Source organism: Spermophilus citellus, assembly GCF_964194105.1.
Source record: "Spermophilus citellus genome assembly, chromosome: 5".
NCBI classification, from domain to species: Eukaryota; Metazoa; Chordata; class Mammalia; order Rodentia; family Sciuridae; genus Spermophilus; species Spermophilus citellus.
The window spans coordinates 1,707,180-1,726,497 of record NC_138186.1 but is presented as its reverse complement, the minus strand read 5'-3'; the positions used below and the strand labels follow the sequence as shown (position 1 = coordinate 1,726,497).

The 19,318-nt window shown below is 43.0% G+C and overlaps 4 protein-coding genes across 4 annotated transcripts; 2 read left to right on the top strand and 2 right to left on the bottom strand.

The window, feature by feature from the left end:
• Nucleotides 1–4,238: 4,238 nt before the first annotated feature.
• H1-1 (H1.1 linker histone, cluster member) lies at nt 4,239–5,442 on the bottom strand. The gene has a single exon (XM_081296048.1). The coding sequence runs from the start codon at nt 5,407–5,409 to the stop codon at nt 4,753–4,755; it is 657 nt and encodes a 218-aa protein (XP_081152174.1). The 5' UTR covers nt 5,410–5,442; the 3' UTR covers nt 4,239–4,752.
• Nucleotides 5,443–7,883: 2,441 nt separating this feature from the next.
• On the top strand, nt 7,884–8,317 carry H3C1 (H3 clustered histone 1; the record flags this gene model as incomplete). Its single annotated transcript, XM_081296051.1, has 1 exon — nt 7,884–8,317. Exon 1 carries the CDS (start codon nt 7,907–7,909, stop codon nt 8,315–8,317), a length of 411 nt encoding a protein of 136 aa, XP_081152177.1. The 5' UTR covers nt 7,884–7,906.
• Nucleotides 8,318–9,189: 872 nt separating this feature from the next.
• On the top strand, nt 9,190–9,540 carry H4C1 (H4 clustered histone 1; the record flags this gene model as incomplete). The annotated part of the gene is made up of 1 exon (XM_081296055.1): nt 9,190–9,540. The coding sequence occupies one exon, from the start codon at nt 9,190–9,192 to the stop codon at nt 9,499–9,501; it is 312 nt and encodes a 103-aa protein (XP_081152181.1). The 3' UTR covers nt 9,502–9,540.
• Nucleotides 9,541–16,566: 7,026 nt separating this feature from the next.
• On the bottom strand, nt 16,567–17,073 carry LOC308650112 (histone H4). The gene has a single exon (XM_081296056.1). The coding sequence runs from the start codon at nt 17,025–17,027 to the stop codon at nt 16,716–16,718; it is 312 nt and encodes a 103-aa protein (XP_081152182.1). The 5' UTR covers nt 17,028–17,073; the 3' UTR covers nt 16,567–16,715.
• Between the last annotated feature and the right edge of the window lie 2,245 nt (nt 17,074–19,318).

Genomic DNA, 19,318 nt, shown 5'->3' with positions numbered 1-19,318 from the left:
CCTTCCATTTCCATGCGATTTCCCTTCTCACTCCCTTTCCCTCCCACCTCTCATCCCTGTTTAATGTTAATCTTCTTCTCAAGCTCTTCTCCCTACCCTGTCCTTGGTTACTCCCCTTATTCAAAGCAGTCATTTGGCATTTGTTTTTTAAGGATTGGCTAGCTTCACTTAGCATAATCTGCTCTAATGCCATCCATTTCCCTCCAAATTCTATGATTTTGTCATTTTTTAATGCAGAGTAATACTCCATTGTGTATAAATGCCACATTTTTTTTATCCATTCATCTATTGAAGGGCATCTAGGTTGGTTCCACAATCTTGCCAAGCCTTATTTTAGACCAGAACACTGCTGGGTCTAGGCTCATGCACTTGGGTCTTGCACTCTCTCTGAAGAACCAGCAGGTAAGTGAATGACCTCTCTGTCCAGTGAACACTGGGACTGGAAGGTGCCAAACTGTAGCCTCCTCCCACTCAGCAGGAGGCCTTTCCAGATTCCTCAAAGTTTAGAGTTCTCCAGTCACAGCATGCTTTCCAGAGTTTGGAAGAAGGAGTGATATATTAGTTCACAGAGGGCACCTACTGATTCTTAGGCAATAAAACTCTTTCTAGTTTCTTTTTTACTCTTAGATTGACTGTGATCAGCACGGATTTGAGGGGAAATATCTGCACACAAGCTATTGTTGCCCTTTAATACTCACGGGGGTGTTCTGGAGTGGTGCTGGGAGAGCAGGACAGAATCTCTACAGAACTTTCCCCAGCAAAAATAAAAGCCTAGTGACCCCGGCTCCAAATGTCCCTCAATTATTTGAAAAGCTAGAATCTACAATTTGTCTAAAACTGAAGAATAAGACCAGTAAGGGTGGACATTCTTTACCATGTTTTATAAAGGTTATCAATCCTCAATTAAAATAGTGTGCTGCTTGGTGCTTGAATAGGCAGAAAGATCCATGCAACAGAGAAGTCCAGAAATAGACAGTAAAGGAACATTTCATCATGGGAAGGAAAGATGGAGTTCCAAGTAGTGTTAAGACACACAGAGAGCCATTTATAAAATGCAGCTTACCATGATAAATTCTAAATAGATGAAAGATTTAAATATGAAAACAAGACACTCAGAAATATTTTTTTCAAATGGGGTAAATCCTTTTGTTTCTTATAGTGACAAAGACCGGTGTATAACTCACTCAAAATTTAATTGCATAAAAATAAAAAGATGGCAAGCAGAATTTATCACAAAGTTAAAAGACTGTCTGGCAAAGGTGTATTTTTCAACTCGTATACAGATATTTTGGAAGCAGAACTATTATTCCTTACACAATGTACATCACGTACCTGTGCAAAGAACTGAAGACAGCCTCTGTGCCCTTCTGCCCCCAGCTCCAGCCAGACTGCCCAGTGGACAGTGGTGGACACGCCTACTACAGGGTGGGGAGGGAAGGAGTTCCCATGTTTCTGTTTCTATAAAGAAACACTGGAAGGGACAGACTGTGTGGACAGGATGGGAGTTTGGAACTGAACTTTTCAGCATATATCTGTACACGTAGTTTGGATTTTTGAAACAATATATTGTTTAAAAATAAAATGAAATTAAAAAGATGTGGTCAATGCTAGTTGAGGTCTGATAACATTTTGTCCTTAACTATTAGTATTTGTTTTTAAAATCGAATTAGTATTATTTTACTACAACCTGAAATTTGCAATGTTACTTTTTACCCTTTGATATAGAAAAAAAAGAAGTCCTACTTTTGGGAGCATATTCTGAGACAGATTTGAAAACGATCATGTAATTTTTGTTAAATGTATGTGTATATTTAAATCCATAGGGTGCTGGTTAAACCATGGGACATACACCAACGGAGTATCATGGGAAGTGAGTAGACCACCATTTGCTAAACAGCTGATTAATAACTAACACTTGTGCTTTAATACAGCTCTACTTTAATGTGCAGATTAACATCTTTTTTTCTAATTTAAATTTACATGTGCACATTGTCACATAAATGAAGAATATATTACAGTGTAAAGAAAAGAATAAATTCATCCCCACCCAAAATATTTTCCTTTCGTACTTTGGCCACACTGGACACAATAAAACCTATGATTAAGATGAGAGAGTCCTGTGCATCTCCCCCTCCAGCTCTCTCTCCTGTTTATGTGTGACCATTGTCAATTTAAAAAAAATTCGTTATTTGTCCTCTATGCCTCTTTAAGGAGGCCCTGCTTATTTTCAGTCCTGGAAGTCACAGAACTCCTGTGCTTTTCTTTTTCTCTTGAAAGGACTTCATAGGCAGAGAACTCACTAGTAGAGAATAGGATCATGTCACCACTATCACCTGCTTGTCTCAAGAGGATCCTTGAGACTGTCAGTGAGAATTATATCAAGTCTCCTCTTCGGTATAGACACTGATTTGATAATTTTGGGGTCACAATATCAATTAAAACAGCACACTCTTGAAGCTGGGAAAGACCATGGAAGGAAGCATCTTTCAGACGATTTTGATTGTGCCCACCAAGGAAAGCATTCTTCTCCAAGGTACAGAAAATGCATGCCTGTCCCCAACAATCTAAACACCTAACACCTCATTTCCAGGACGTGCTTTCTCTAGTGTGTTCTGTTTCAATACATTCCAAACAGGCTGAGATCTGTAGTTTGAAAAACGCTGCTTGAATCCAATCCCTTAACTTTCAAATAAGAATACAATATAAATATAATTTTTATTTGGATTTAGGGCCAGTTCCCCTGCATCCCTGATACGGATGCTTTTGGAATCAGATCTTCCCCCTTTCTCTAAACTCTTCTCTACTTTAGCTACCCCTTGGAGGCCTCACCAAATCCCATGGCTTTAAATACCATCCACATACCAAAGACTCTCAGATTTATGACTCAAATGAAGTCCATCCTCCCCCAGAACTTCTCTCCTCAAGACCACCAGTGATTCCATGCTGCTAATCCAAGAAATTATTCTTGGGCATCCACACTTCCGTCCACAGCAGTGGATGCAGTTGATTACCCCCTGTTCCACTCGGAAATCTCACAAACTGCAGTTTCTGATTTTCCCTCTCCTACCTCCACCAGTGCACACTTAATTCTCCCTTATAGAGAGAAAAACATCTCACTCTTCTAGTTAAGACTTTCAGCCACATCAAGTTTGAGGGCCTAGCATTTAAGAAAGCACTAAACAAATTGAAATCCTACCAACGCATAAAGAAAATGTAGCAACCATTCATTATTGTTTTAAAGTAAAATAAGACAGGAAGGAAAGCAAAGATAATTCGGATACCAAAAACTGATATTAAATGTCATCTTTTTTTTGTGGGGGGAGGTGGGTACCAGGGATTGAACTCATGGGCATTCAACCACTGAACATATCCCCAGCCCTACTTTGTATTTTACTTAGAGACAGGGTTTTACTGAGTTCCTTAGCACTTTGCCATTGCTGAGGCTGTCTTTGAACTTGCAATCCTCCTGCCTCAGCCTCCGGACGAGCTGGGATTACAAGTGTGTACCACTGTGCCTGGCGGCATTGATAAATATCATCTTAAAGGACACTTAATATCATGTTAACTAATATTATGTTAATTAAAACCAAGAACTAAAAATTTAAAAATGTCTTCAAAAATTATTATTCTGCTTTACTTTGGAGATTTGTAGCAAAGGTTGTAAAAATAAATTTCATGATGTTCACATTGAGGAAAACAAAAAAGGATAGATTTATTTTGTTATTAACTATGAGACATCCATAGGGGTTTTATTTTGAAGAGAAAAGAAAAAAAGTAGAATTTCAGAAATTGGCAAAAGAGCTGGATACAAAATATCAGCACACCTTTTCCCTCCCAGCAGTGAGATCTAAGAAAGCAAGAACTCTTACATTAAAACAACAACAAATTTATAAATGAATTAGGAATAAAATTAAGACAAGTACATGGAGTTCAGGAGAAAACAAAATTCTATTATGTAAATAAATTATAAATAAGATGTCTTATTTCAGTTTATTGGGAAAATGGATGAAGTATTTAATAAATGGGGTTGGAACAGCTGCCCATCCTTCTGGGAGAATGTAACTCACATTCTGTGTTCACAATATAAATTCTAGTTGGATTAGAGACAATTTTTCTTTAAGATAAACAACAACAAAAAAAACTTTATAAAAAGACTGCAAACTCAGAGTAGTAGTGTATAATTTCTTAACCCAAACTGAAAACTTTGAAGCCATAAGACAAATTTATTATTAAAACAATATTTTAAAAACCCCACATACCCAATACAAGCTTTTGCATACAAATGGGAAACACATCACAGGAAATAAAAAGTACAACACAGGTAATGAGTGTTTTTTCACTGTTGTGACCAAAACAGCTTAACAACAACAAAAAAAAAACACAACTTGAAAAGTCCGGAAAGTCTATTTGGAGCTCAGTTTGAGTCTAGTCCATAGACAGAGGGCTCCACTCCTTGAGGCTAGACTGAACGTCTCCCACCTACCCAAGACCAAACATACTCACACCCACCTCCAGCCACACCCTGCCTTCTTACGGTTACTACGCAGCTAATCCCTATAAGGAGCTTCATGAACCAATTAGGCTAAAACCCTCATAACCCAACCAGTTTACTTCCAAAACTTCTCTTCATGTTTCAATGTGACAAGTTAGATTAGTGTCAACTATGGAAACTGTATCAAGCTCTTTTTCTGAGTCACGTAGGTGGCTCTTAAAAGAGCCGTTGGGTCACTGGAAAGTTTCCAGCCAGGATTTTCACTTTTTCTTGGGGGCTGCCTTCTTGGGCTTGGCCGCAGTCTTTGGCTTGGTCACCTTCGCCTTGGCCGCCTTGGGCTTCACCGCCTTGGCCTTGGCCGGGCTTCTGGCTACCTTGTTTGGCTTCACGACCTTAGGCTTCTTGGGGCTCTTGGATGACTTCTTGGCCACCGCGGGCTTTTTTGCCTTCTTCGGAGTCTTAACATTCCTCTTAACCGCGGCCCCTGCGGGCTTTTTGGGCTTCTTCGAAGAGCCCGAGGACTTGGCCTTGGCTGCCAATTTTGCGGTGCTGGGCTTGGCTTCCCCGGAGGCCGCCTTCTTGTTGAGCTTGAAGGAGCCGGAGGCGCCGGTGCCCTTGGTCTGCACCAGGGTGCCCTTGCTCACCAGGCTCTTGAGGCCCAGCTTGATGCGGCTGTTGTTCTTCTCCACGTCGTAGCCGGCGGCCGCCAGCGCCTTCTTGAGCGCGGCCAGGGATACGCCGCTGCGCTCCTTGGAGGCGGACACCGCCTGGAGGATGAGCTCGGACACTGAGGGACCAGCAGGCTTCTTCTTGGCGGCGGCCGCCGTCTTGGCGGGCTTCTTTGCCTTCTTGCCAGCGGAAGGCTTCTCAGGGGCGGCCGCCGGAGCGGCTTGGGCGGCCGGCGCCGTCTCGGACATGGCGACTGCTACTAGAGAAAAGAACTGGCTAGACCTGGCAGAGCGGGAAGCCGGCCGCGGACCCGCGCGGCGTATTTATAGAGCGGGGCTGCGCCGTGATTGGTGCACGCAGGTGCCCGCCCCTCGCACCTAGCGCCGCGCGCAGCGGAGGGCCTCGCCAGTCCGGGGGCGCTGGACTTCCCTCTGTGCGCTCTAAAGCACCCTTAGAGCCGCCCCTGAGGCTGGGTGCGATGGACGCTGTAGGCCGAGCAGGGTCGGGCAGTACTGTCTACTAACACCAAAGGGTGTAACTTCCCTCTCGAAAAGCAGCCCCCTTTGTGGGAGAGGGGTGCTGTTTCTAAGCGAGACAATCAAAAAAAATCCAAGGGGCGTCCCTTGAAACTGCTAGAAGATGCTCTGTCCCTAATGCTCGCTTCTCACTTTTTGAACAATGCAAAGGGTCGTGTATTGGGTGGTGGGGGAGCTAGAGGAAGGCGAGGCCTTGCCTCAGGTTCAGGACCGGTTTTCATCCGTGCGGTCTGGTTTCTTAGCAACGGAGAAAAGCTGTCTGGTGCACACCTTGCACATATTTTGGTCAAAGAAGGAGTCGTGGGAAACTATAGAATTCACTAAACCCAGTTACCATACTCCGTGTGAGGGGAACAGTCTGAAAACAGTTTCTTCAATCGCAACTTACTCCTGCGGTCCGGCGCGCTTCTCTGGTTCTGGGTGCCCTTTCATCCTCAAACCCGAGGTCTACAACCTTGGTCCACTGGCAGCCCAGAACCGCCCATCCGACCTAGCAACACAGACTTGGGCTCTCAAAGGAGCTAGGAGAGGCAATCATAAAACGCTAGAAGGACTAAGCGGTTCCCTGGAAGGCATTGTATCAAGAAGTTAGGTCCCCTTTGTGTAAAAACAAGAGGGCACTCCCTTGAGGTAAGATTTCAAGGCAATTTCCCTTTAATTTGTGTTTGACAGTAAATAAACTTCAAAAGCAACTGCATGATAAAGCGATTTAACTTCAAGAACTAATGGCTATAAACTAAAGGGAGAATGAAATACTGTTAAACTGTCATCCTTTTCTACAACACTGCCCTGGGTAATGGCCCAAGGACTCCGGGGAACAAGGCAGTGACTTCTCATTCCCGCCGCCATCCTTTCAGTTTTCAAACAAGTCCGCACTGGCCTAGGGCCCCTGAGATTTCCCCCCCGCTATCTTTAGAGCACGAGATAATGTAATCGTCCCAGACTCCTATTGTGTCCATCTTCTTTACTGCCTCGAATTTTATCAAGAAGCTGTTTCCAAATACATTAAGTGATTTCTAAGAATTTGGAAAATCAACTGGAAACGGAAGTAAGCATCTTACTTTGAAAGGGATAGTAAATTACAAAGTGCACGTTCACAAGAAAGACTTATTTTTTTTTTGTTAAGGAAACTTTGAAAAACATAAGCCTTTCTTAGTGTAATAAACAGAGCAAGTAATAAAATGAAGCTTTTAAAACGGAAAGATTACAAATTCTCAGACGCATAATTGGTTTCTACACTGCTTTCTTATTCAAATAATGGTTTGTCTTTGTTTCCACTGTGTTGAAAGGGCGGCTTCAGATTAAGTGGCACCCCTCCACACAAATGAAGGATGCTAGATGTGCTTTCTAAATGGCTACCAGAAAAAAAATAGAATAAACCAATGAAAAGGTAGAAGCTTCTGTTAAAACAACATCCAACATTTTAATATTTGAGGCACAATTTGCAAGGTTAAATTATGCTCTTTGCAGTGTGGACTCCAGTTTCTCTTGGTCGAGGTCCACCGCCTGCTTCACGAGGGGCCACAACTTCAAGCTGGGTGGGCTGGCGCGCTAATGTACGTGGCGGCGGCGCTGGAGTGGCAGCCACCGCCATTTCTCACCTGGCAAAGCGCTAGTATAGAATTCAGGAAGACATTGATCACCTGACAAAAAGGACTCCTATTATAGACTCGTTTGAGAGAAACAATATTATTTACTTTACGAAATTATGCTTTTGCAGGTTTCAACGAAGGCCGTTGATCAACTAAAACATTACTAAAGGAGTCGTTTATTCAGACACTAACCATGAATCGGGTGCACGGCATGAAACGTAAAGAATGTTACGGGGGAGCGGGTTAGCAATGTTCACTAAATCGTAACACTCCCCGGGAACTGAGGGTTAAACAGATTGGAGAACTACTGTATCATGAAAATCTAAGTCTAATTTATAAATAGATAAAAGTACGCTTTGAGATTATAAGGATCAGATATGAAAGACGAAGAAAGTTTAAAAAAGAAAGAAAAAAAAACCTGAAAAGAACAGAGGGTATAACCGAGTAGCCAATGAAACTGCATTTTTGGGACAATTTTAAAATAAACCAATCAGAGCCTGCTACGTAAAGCAAAACATTTTTAATCATCCAATCGCTGCACTTTACATACTATAAATATTAGTAATGCAGCTAACCGACATTTCCCCTGCTGGTGGGTACCTTCAGCTTTACTTGAAATGGCTCGTACTAAGCAAACGGCCCGTAAGTCCACCGGCGGCAAGGCCCCGCGGAAGCAGCTGGCCACCAAGGCCGCCCGCAAGAGCGCCCCGGCCACCGGCGGCGTCAAGAAGCCCCACCGCTACCGGCCCGGCACCGTGGCGCTGCGTGAGATCCGCCGCTACCAGAAGTCCACCGAGCTGCTGATCCGCAAGCTGCCGTTCCAGCGGCTGGTGCGCGAGATCGCGCAGGACTTCAAGACCGACCTGCGCTTCCAGAGCTCGGCCGTCATGGCGCTGCAGGAGGCCTGCGAGGCCTACCTGGTGGGGCTGTTCGAGGATACCAACCTGTGCGCCATCCACGCCAAGCGCGTCACCATCATGCCCAAGGACATCCAGCTGGCGCGCCGCATCCGTGGGGAGAGGGCGTAGTTAGGTTTCCTATTTCATTTTTGCCAAAGGCTCTTTTCAGAGCCACCCACATTTCTCAAATAAGGCAGCTGTGAAAACACTTATGGGGGCCAATCACTTAATAATGACACTGCGCTTTACCACTTGTTTTATATGCCATGGGAGTTTGAGGGACTTCGGTAATACATTTCAAAGGCCAGAACGAGCGAGTTTAAGCACAACAGGAACCACATCCCAATCCTAAATTCAAAAAGAAATTTGTTTTAGCTCACAAATAAATCACCATGAGAAAGACTGATAGAAACAAGGCCAATCAGTGGGTTAATTCCCTCAAGGGATTAACTGAGTGGCAATTGAAGGTCGGTAGGGAGTGGTCGGAAGAGATGGGCTTTGGGGTATATCAGGGGAGTCACTTGCCTCCACATTCTTCTGCCTCATCTTAAGCCCCAAGGAATGCAGCTGGCTGTCTAGGGACTGAGACCTCTGAAACTATGAGCCATCTAAATAAACCTTTCCTCCCATAAAAAAAAGAAAAAGAAAACATGGACAGACTCCAGACCCACAAGCCCCATTTTTTTCACCACATAAAGATTAGAATTTCTCACTTAAGATGTTTTTGCAGTAAATTAATTTACATTTAAATACTAAATTAGTTCCCGAAAGCATAAAAGAAAGCAAAGACCGGTGGTAGAGCTGCCTTGGCGCCAGCCGCTTCCGACTCCCGGGGATTAGGAGGAGGGCTTAGGGGCGGGGAGTGTAGACGTCACATTTCCCGCCCGCGCGCTTTCCATTCTTTACATTTGCTAGGGGCGGAGAGGAGGGGCGAGGTAGGTATATAAGGGTCGGCTCTGCTCTGCGTCCTCACTTGGTGTTGGGTTTGATCTCCGCTAACCATGTCTGGCAGGGGCAAGGGCGGAAAGGGCCTGGGCAAAGGCGGCGCCAAGCGCCACCGCAAGGTCCTGCGCGACAACATCCAGGGCATCACCAAGCCCGCCATCCGCCGCCTGGCCCGCCGTGGCGGCGTCAAGCGCATCTCCGGGCTCATCTACGAGGAGACCCGCGGCGTGCTCAAGGTGTTCCTGGAGAACGTGATCCGCGACGCCGTCACCTACACGGAGCACGCCAAGCGCAAGACGGTCACGGCCATGGACGTGGTCTACGCGCTCAAGCGCCAGGGCCGCACCCTCTACGGCTTCGGGGGCTGAGCGTCCTGGTTTTCACCGTCGCTTACGTTACTCAAAGGCCCTTTTCAGGGCCGCCCAACCATTCAAAGAAAGAGCTGTCGGACGGTATTGTGGCATAGCCAGAGAGACGGGAATGTAAGATGAGTTACATCCACTTAGTCGCGCCTGTTTGCTAGGTGAGTAGGGCAAAATCTTAAGCCCATTTAAGGAAAATGAGCGAAAAATCAATTGGTATTGTGTAAGGAACTTGCATCAGTTTCCTAAGAACAAAGAGAATCATTACCCTGTCAGGAAGCCTATCCGTGGGTATCAGCCAATCAGAACTGATGACCTAACGTATCTGCGAGCCAGAGAAGGGGGATGGGTAGGCCGCTGCTAGGTTTTTCACACTGCAAAGCCGTTTTAGAAGCATTTTCTTTTTTCTTTTCTTTTTTTTTTTTTTTTTTAAAGAGAGTGAAAGAGGAGAGTGAGAGAGAGAGAGAATTTTTTAATATTTATTTTTTAGTTCTCGGCGGACACAACATCTTTGTTGGTATGTGGTGCTGAGGATCGAACCCGGGCCGCACGCATGCCAGCCGAGCGGGCTACCGCTTGAGCCACATCCCCAGCCCAGAGAAGCATTTTCTTGTGCATTGAAACTAGGGGAGAGACCACGATGTGGGTTTAGGGAGAAAAGATTCCCCTCTGTATCAACACAGACCTTTTCAATTACCCATACTTTTTCTCCATTAGGGAAGAATGAAAATTAGGGTGTCCTAAAATTTGTCATGATGGTTGAGCTAACTAAATCAGGAGTTGCACACAAGGTGGGAGAATTGACGGTATAGACAATGTAAACTATCAATAGAGACAGTTTCACAGTTTCCATTTTTCATTGTTTTTCAGCATGTGTATGCTTATATATAGACCTACATATACATTCTTTAGATATGTTTTGTCTATAGATCTAGATGTGTATTTGCGGGGTTTTTTTTTGTTTGTTGTGTGTGTGTGTGTGTGTGTGTGTGTGTGTGTGTGTGTGTTTAGGTATAGCAGAGGCAGGCAGCGTGGGAAGCAGCAGGTGAGGTTGGTCAGGACAGATGCTGCTGGTCTGTGAATGTCCATGTATGCCAGATTGAGATGTATGGATTTTGTGGTCAGTCATTAAGGCCACAGAGTTTTCAAGGATGTTTCTGATGCAGCTGTGTTCATATAACATCAGGTTTCAGGATCCAGCTAGAATAGGGATGTGAACTGACTTGATATTCGCTAATAGGAAGCATCTTATTCTCATCTGAAGAGACACTCAAACGCTTCTCTCACTGAGTTCCTTTTGGTATCATTTTTGTATGGGGCCGACTTCAGGCAAGGCTGAATGTCTCCTTGATATTGGGGTCCCGTTTTCTACCGGATATTTTTTTTGGGGGGGGGGGGATGATGAAAGTACCTAGCTTGGCTTAACTAAAAACAGACAATGGAGAGAATTCATAGCTACATCCTGAAGGGTTTCAGGAATTGAGTCAGGAGAAAATACCAGCCTGGTTGGGAAGGTGGTCATTTTATGTCCTTCTTTGCTGGTGTCCTTTAAGAGACACTCAATGTCCTCATGCAATGTGCCTGTGCTATTATAGACAATTGGGATCATCAGTGAGCAAATTAGAATTTACTCTCCTAATGACTAGCCAGTGGAGAAAGACATGTAGTTAACAGGTGGCCTATATGGAAGAAGTGGTAGCTTCTTTTCTCGTCTGTCTGGCCTTTTTTGTTTGCTCGAATTGCTAATAGGGACATACTCATTTAGTCATAACCACCTCTGCTGTGAGTAGAAACCTCTGAGCCTTCCTCAGTCCTTTCATGCAATTATTGCTGAATTTACAGTCCCCGCTTCATCCCTCAAATCCAAACTGCCATGCAGACTGGAGAATCAGTTGTGGCAGCACTGGTGGGTCTGGTGGAGGCCTGGGGACTCCTGTGGAAGATTCATGCATCCGTTCACTTTTTAAAAACCCTCAGAAACTACATGCCAGACGTTAGCCCCGTTCTAGGCGCTAGGGATACTTCAGGAAGAAAACAATGTTTCACTCTCAAGACATTATAGTCCAGTTGGGGGAAGACAGACAATGAAGAAAAAAGATTATATGTATTATTACAGAGAAAATAGCATGCACACAATCTCACACATACACATGCTAGTTTACAAATGAGCAGGAATATATATATATATTTTACAAAGAGTGAGTGGTCAAGGGAGATTTCTTTTATAAGGAGGGTGATTTGAGCAGAGGCCTGAATGAAATGAGGACTAAAGACTTGCAGATATTAAGATAAAACAGCTCCAGGGAGGGGGAAAAAAAATGAAAGTATAAAGACTCTGACTCTGGGAAGTCTTGTCCATTTCAAATACAATGAGATCAACTGGAAAGAAAAACAAAATGTGATGCAGAATGAAGTCAGTGGATAGCCAGGATTCAGATTTGGTAGGTGTTAGGTTAGCTGGTACAAATATTCGCCAGAGACACATCTTAAGTTCAAGCAAATGTTTCCCAGCAAAGAATATCTGTCAAGCTGCCCTTCTGCAAGGCACAGCAGCCTGCTGAAAAAAGTAGTTAATTGTACAGTCATGTACCATGGAGTAGTTAAAAAATAACCCATCTGGTCCTATATGATTGTTACTGGACATCATTGTTGTGGTTTCATGCCGGGGTCCAGCCCTAGCGGGGTCCAGGGAGTCCTGAAGGACAAGTGGCCTCGGCCAAAAGATGAGACAGGAGTCGTTTCCTTGGAGCAATCTCCAGAGAGAGAGCTCTGATGCAGCTTTCTCTGGGTTATCTTTTATTACAATTTTTCTCATCATTATAGATTCAGAGTACGTCATTGATCATACAATTTCAAAACTTTGCCAAGACATAACGTTTCCTTAACCATAATTGGGGGTATAGAAAAATGTAACATCAATTTAAATTTTTCCAGGATGTGACTTTTTAGTTATCAATCATTAATAAAATGTGTCACTAATTTACATTTTTTCAGATTTTTCCCAAGATGTACAATTTTCTTATTAACCAATGCCAAACTACATAACCAGACTCTAAGTCTCCGAACCTATCATTAACCTTTAAGTTTTAAAGTACAACTGAACTTTTATTTCTAATATAAAATTCCTATCTAAAAAAGTCCCCTTAAATCTTATACTTAAAATATCCTAAAGTTTATAAGCCATTCTTAAAACACATCAGAAACCCATACAGCTAAAAACTTAAGAATTCTAAACCCAAGAATCTAAATAGAATAACTTCTAACATTATTCTAAAAGTATGTCTTATAAAGCTACTTTAATTAATTCCTAAATTTATTCTCATAAAACTGGTTGAGCTGCTTTCTCAAAGAGTTTCTTTGTTTCTCAGTCAAGGTGCACTAGTTCTTATGTCTTTATAATCTTTCTCAATAAAAAGTAAGTTCTAAACATCAGTCTACTTTCTGCCAATATTAAGTATGCTCATCATAAATCCCTATGTGAAGTAAAAGAGGGTTTATACAAATGAAAAGAATGTATCCATCCTTATATGTCTTAACTTTCGTAAGTATATAACATAACTTTCCTTAATCAAGAATGAAACTACATATGGTGGGTTTTGTACAATGAGCATAATGATTAGGTTTTCTAAAAGGCCAAAAATATGGGCTTGGGGGTTCTAGTTGATATAATCAATGTGGTGCCTAAAATTCTTCTGACCTTTCGGAGAATGATTGTTGTCCATTATCAGTTTTGTCCTCAATGTGCTGAGATAGTAGAGCAGCTTTCTAGTTGTCCTTGATAAGTTGAGGGTAGTAGAACAGCCTTCAAGGCATGAACCACCTGTTATGTTCTTGCCATCTGAAATTCAATTTGGTTTGGCATTTAACATACTCATGCCTCCTGTCAGGAGCATGAGCATGAGAATGAAAAGTCCCAATTACATAAAAAAGGGTCTCATGGTTTCGGTTTCCCACCAACCAGCATGGCTTGGCCAGCATTCATCCTCACTGTGACCTTGTCAAGACAGTGAGAGGGGATCACCTTCACCAGTTTCAGTAAAATTAGGGACTCTTTGTGCCTAAAAGGAAGGTCATGCCTGGGTGGGCTGTTAGACCAGGACGCAAGAAAAGACCACTGACTCCAATTAAAATCAAATTAAAGCAAGCTTATTATTTCGATCGGCCGAGCTGCCTCTCCCTCCCAAAACGGTGGGAACAAGACAACCCCGAGGCTTCTTTGTGGCCCAGTTTTATAGCCCAAAAAGTTACACAAAGTGGGGTTACAGATAACAACACTCTGAGGAGCATAACACAAGTTTACATTTTTGCTGGCCCCGGCATCAGAATTTATGGAGATCTTAGAGACTCAGAGAGGGTCATTATCCGGCCAGGGAAGGCCAGAATTTATGAGGCGTCACTAAGGTTTAGGAAAGGGTTGTTATCTGGTCAGGGAAAACTGGACATGGGTGAGTTCAGGGCACGAGCAGGCATTCCAAGTAGGTTCAGAATTTTCAGTAATTTACAGTAAAGCCGAAATTATCTTTTCATGGTTTTATGGCGAGATGCCCAATTTTAAGAAAAGATCAGGTTGGGTCTATCAGGGCAGGTGCTGATTTTCAAAATGGAGTTACTTTGGCCCATGGATCTTACAGTAAGTCCTGTTAGGTGGGTTGACCACATCCTGGTTTGGTTATTACTTTCCAGATTTTATCACTGGAAGTTCTACATCCTGAGTAACCCCCTCAAACTCAGGCAAACTGGAATGACTTTCACCCTACTTTTAGACTGTGTGATAAGGATACTTGCTTTTCTATGAAAAGGATTGAAAGCCGCTGGAGTGTTCTAAGTAGAAGATACATAGACAGAATATCTTGTAAAACAATCATCTTGCTTCTGGATAGAGAAAAACAAAAACCCAAAAACTCCAGGGGAGAGGGGTCAAGAGCCAAAGCAAAAAGCCTAGTTAGAGGTTACTGTGTAACCTCAGTAGGGGAGGCTCCCACAGTGGGATCTGTCTCTGTTTAGTCCTGTAAAGCAAAAAACAAACAAAACAAAACAAACAAACAAACAAAAAAACCAAACCAAAAAAAACAAAAACAAAAAAACACCTACGTGTCCAAAGAACTGAGAAGCAGAAACCTTGCTCAGAAATCAACTGTGCAAATTATTAGGGCTTGATGGGTTATAGACAGGGGCTAAGAGTAATGAGAGATGGGCTAATAGGAAGGAGGATCCGTCACGTGTTTTCTTGGAATAGACAGAGATTTCCCAGAACTGGGGCACCACTGCTTTTCATTCCCTGTAACAATGTGGTGTTCTTGCCATGGCAGTGGGTAGGTGTGTCAGTCAGCATGGAGGTTATACTGAAGTCGGAGTTCTATTAGAGGTCTATTCAAGCAGCTGCCTTGGTGCTTTCATCCTTGAAGGAGAAAGAGATGCAGCAAGCTGACCCTGCATATGTCTCTGGACAAGATGTTTCTCCAATGATCAGCATGTCTACATGCAGAGCTGAGTAGAAATCTGACCCAGAGGTTAAGGCAGCAAAGGAGACAGACAATCTGAAGGCAGAGATGCCAAGCCATTCACCCTGTTCCAGTCCCCCACTGGACGTTTGCCGGTCCAAGAGTCTTTTGAGGAATGGCACTTATAGTGAACATGAAACTATTTCACAAAACACAGAATATTCAAGAGGTGAGACTGAATTCTATTGCCAAGAACCACGAAGAGGTCCAAGGACTGAGCCAAAGTACACACTTGTAGGACTACTTCCCTCTTTAGTGGAGCTGCACTGTGATTCATTTGAGAGAGAGAGAGATCATATGTTATTTACCAGGTTCCTTTTGATGAAATTTTGGCACTTATATTCATTCACTGTTGTAAATACTGCTGCACTAAATTGGTCTAAATTTTTATTTTAAGCCAGTCTCACCATTTAAAGTCTTGCCTCAGTCTCCAAGGGAAATTAGTTCCAGGACTCCCCCATACCAAAATCCCCATACCAAAATCTGCAGATGCTGAAGTCCTTTAAGTACAATGACACTGTAGTATTTCCCTACAAACTTCATGCATCCTCCTAAACAGTTCAAATCATCTCTAAATGGTCTATAATACTCAACACAATGCAAAAGTTTTGTAAATAGTTGTTACAGTGTATTATTTAGGGAATAATGACAAGAGAAAAAGCCCCCACATGTTCAATACTTTTTTTTCTCCCCCATCCACTGTTGATTGAGTCCAAGTTTGTAACCTATGATATGGAGGGCAAACTGTACTTTGATGATGTCTAAATTTTAATCTTCAACCCAGACGTGGCACTTAACTCCTCAATCTCACTTATTTGACACTCTATTCATGATCAGACCTATTTTCAAAGTAACCACACATTTTAAAAAATTTATTTTTGAAGTCGTCATCAATACATTTCTCAAGTGTTTAATCAAACATTGCAAACCCAGTTGGATTTTCTAACTTGGGCATCTAACACAACCTTGTTGTGCTGTCCTAAATTTTCCTAAATAAAAATCAAGTAGTGAAGTTTGTAATTTATAACACGAACTGGAATGAAAATTAGAAAGAGCACCAGTGATCTGTGCATTCTCAGAGGAAGCTTCCTACCCTCTCAGTTGCTTCAAGGTTAGGCCCTGCACAGGCTGGGCCCTGAAGTTGACGAAAGAATTAAATTTGTCAGTGTCAAGGCACCTTCAAACCTTGGACCACAAGCTCTAGGGTGATTATCAGCACAACGGAAGCCAGATGGATTGCGCAGGGAGGGGAGGGTGGAAGCCACTGGAGATAAATTCTCTGGAAAGGGACAAGGCATTTTAATGGTGGTAACAACCTCCAGAAAGGACTTGTCCCCTTCACCTGGGGACAGCAGGTGAGGTCTCCCAAATACTCAATTCAAAGAGATGCGACTAAACCAGGGTGTTCAACTGCACTCCCAAAGCAGAGCCTCCGCCACAGCACGCAGTTCACAGAGAATGCGGATCCTCCCTCAGTAAGTGAGGCAAGGGTCTGTTCTACAAAGCAAGTGGGAATGTCATTGGAACTGTATCTCCCTACGTCCCAAGACGTGACTGCAACTCCCAACTCCAAGTAGGCAAAACAAGGAGACTCCGCTGGGCACTGCACACAATGATAGAGATGGGAGAAAGGAAGCCAATACTGCAGCTCTCTTCAGGAGTAGGTGGGCGGCCCTAAAAAGGGCCTTTGGTTAACAAGGGTCGGGGAAAGTAGGACGCTCAGCCGCCGAAGCCGTAGAGGGTGCGGCCCTGGCGCTTGAGCGCGTAGACCACGTCCATGGCCGTGACCGTCTTGCGCTTGGCGTGCTCCGTGTAGGTGACGGCGTCGCGGATCACGTTCTCCAGGAACACCTTGAGCACGCCGCGGGTCTCCTCGTAGATGAGCCCGGAGATGCGCTTGACGCCGCCACGGCGGGCCAGGCGGCGGATGGCGGGCTTGGTGATGCCCTGGATGTTGTCGCGTAGCACCTTGCGGTGGCGCTTGGCGCCGCCTTTGCCCAGGCCTTTGCCTCCTTTTCCGCGGCCAGACATGGTTCAGGTTTCAAGACTAGAACCCTAGAGGAGCGAAGCTACTCACTGAGGCACGGACTAGCACCACGGCTAATTATACGCCGCTATCGGACCTCGTTGAGAACTGTAAGCGGGAAGCGACGAGGAGGCGCGGCTGAACCTTCGCTCCGCCCCTCACTGGGCAGTGACCCGAGGACCGGGAGAACTGGATACTTCCACTTTTGAATCTTTTGCCTTGTTTCCTGTGGTTGACTATGTGATCGCTGAAGCTGTCGCTTTGCCTAAGAATTTTAATAAGGGTTCATGTTTTAATAACAAAGCTCTTGATAGAGCTAAAAGTATCATATTGATAATTTAGATAAAAGCTCTTTCTAAAAAGGCTAAAGAAAATCATCCTGATCTTCATTTTGTTTCAAAAATGCGGAAGTTGAAATCCCATGAAAGATGTCCTCCCTAAATTTAACAAAAAGCACCATTCTTGGGCTGGGGTTGTGGCTCAGTGGCAGAGAGCGCTTGCCTCACACATGTGGGGCACTGGATTCGAACCTCAACACCACATAAAAATAAATAAAGATACTAAAAATCTACCATTCCTATCACGGATAGGAACTAAGGCCAAGGATATTCTGTACAAATAAATCCTGTTGTTAACACTTTGTCTTTTCTCTGCCCAATATAATGCCATACCTCAAACACCTTTGCTTTCTAACATTCAGTATATAAGTAATTGACTAACTGCTTTGTGTCATCATCTCCTTATAAGGGTTCTTATACCACATGAAACTTGTCTCAAATAATTTTTTAAATAAGTCTCTTGTTAATTATGTAAATTTCCACTATGCTGGTTGAACCAGAATCCTAAGATGGAGATACAGTTTTGCTACCCTTTCACGACATTCTTTTTCATTAATAGGGAATGTTTGTAGGTGGCCCTGTAATTTTGGTCCCCCTCCTTCATTTGTAAAACAAGATAACCGTTCATGGAAGTTTTGTGAGAATTTGAATTAGCAAACATGAGTAAAATGTTAGAACAGAGACTGTCCCAAAGAAATGCTGCATAAATGTGGTTAATTCTAGCATGTTTTACTTTGCAAATGTGCTTGAATTGTGATATTGACTTATGCTCCTCAATTTCAGTGTCTTACTACCAGTACAATATCACAATATCACAGCAGACATTTATGTATTGATGAAGATTTTTTTAAAATCACAGCGTGTAATAAAAGATATTGCAAATTCTTGTTTTTTAACAATTACATATGTGTGTGTGATTATATATATATATATATATATATATTGGGGGGTGGTGTCTATAGGTGTAGTAAGAATCATACCCTTTGGACTTTCCCGCAACTAAGTCTGGAATGCAATTCAAAGCTCCAGATCACCATAGGCTTCTCCCAATTGTGTTAATTCTCCCCTAAAATGTACATTAAGCAGAATAAGTTAGACACTTTCATTGTAGAAACTGAAAGGCCTACTTCTGAATTTTCATCTGACCAATACAGCCTGAACTTCTTCCTCTTCTTGAGGATCCTGGACCTTTCACAAAAGAATCCCAAATCGGGCTAAGGTTGTGGTTCAGTGGTAGAGCACTTACCTTGCATGCACTAGGCACTGGGTTGGATCCTCAACACCACATAAATGTAAAATAAAGATATTGTGTCCAGCTAAAACTTAAGAATAAACATTAAAAAAAAAAGCCTCCCTAATCAAAACTGATACCAACAGCATTTACTGTGAACTTTGGTGTAACATCACTCTTTGGTGCTTGGAGAAAAAAAAAAACAAACATGTTTAGCTGAAGACCTTGAAAGAACAAACACCTAATGTGTATTCTCTGTACAGTTAGAGGGAGAAAAGACTGGACAGGATCCCCATTGAGGTTTCTAGATGAACCTGAAAATTTCGCATGAAACAATTTATCAAGACAAAAGCACACAAATGTATTTCATATAAGTTTTATGAGACAGGTTAGCCTCTAAGTTGAAGAGAGATGTAATAGTGTCTGAACAATCTGATGCAGCTTATGGAAAGTGGGAATTATTTTAATTATGTCTGTTTATATAGAATCATCTCAGCTATGACTCCTTACTGAAGAATATTTCTTTTCTCTTGGTACAGGGACAGCATCAGCATTTTTCACAATGAAATAATTTTGGTTTTAGGAAACAGGGGAAATTAGAATGCCCTTCTTCATCTTCTACTTTTAAGGACCTTGGGCTCAAAATAGTCCTTATGCAAAAGTAGCCAGTCCATGTGGAAATGCCATTTCTGCCAAAACTAAAAAACTCCATTTGCTCTCCAGCCCT

What these genes read in the sequence shown, in the direction of transcription:
- H1-1 (XM_081296048.1), bottom strand. Translation starts at nt 5,409, where the DNA reads ATGTCCGAGACGGCGCCGGCCGCCCAAGCCGCTCCGGCGGCCGCCCCT.
- LOC308650112 (XM_081296056.1), bottom strand. Translation starts at nt 17,027, where the DNA reads ATGTCTGGCCGCGGAAAAGGAGGCAAAGGCCTGGGCAAAGGCGGCGCC.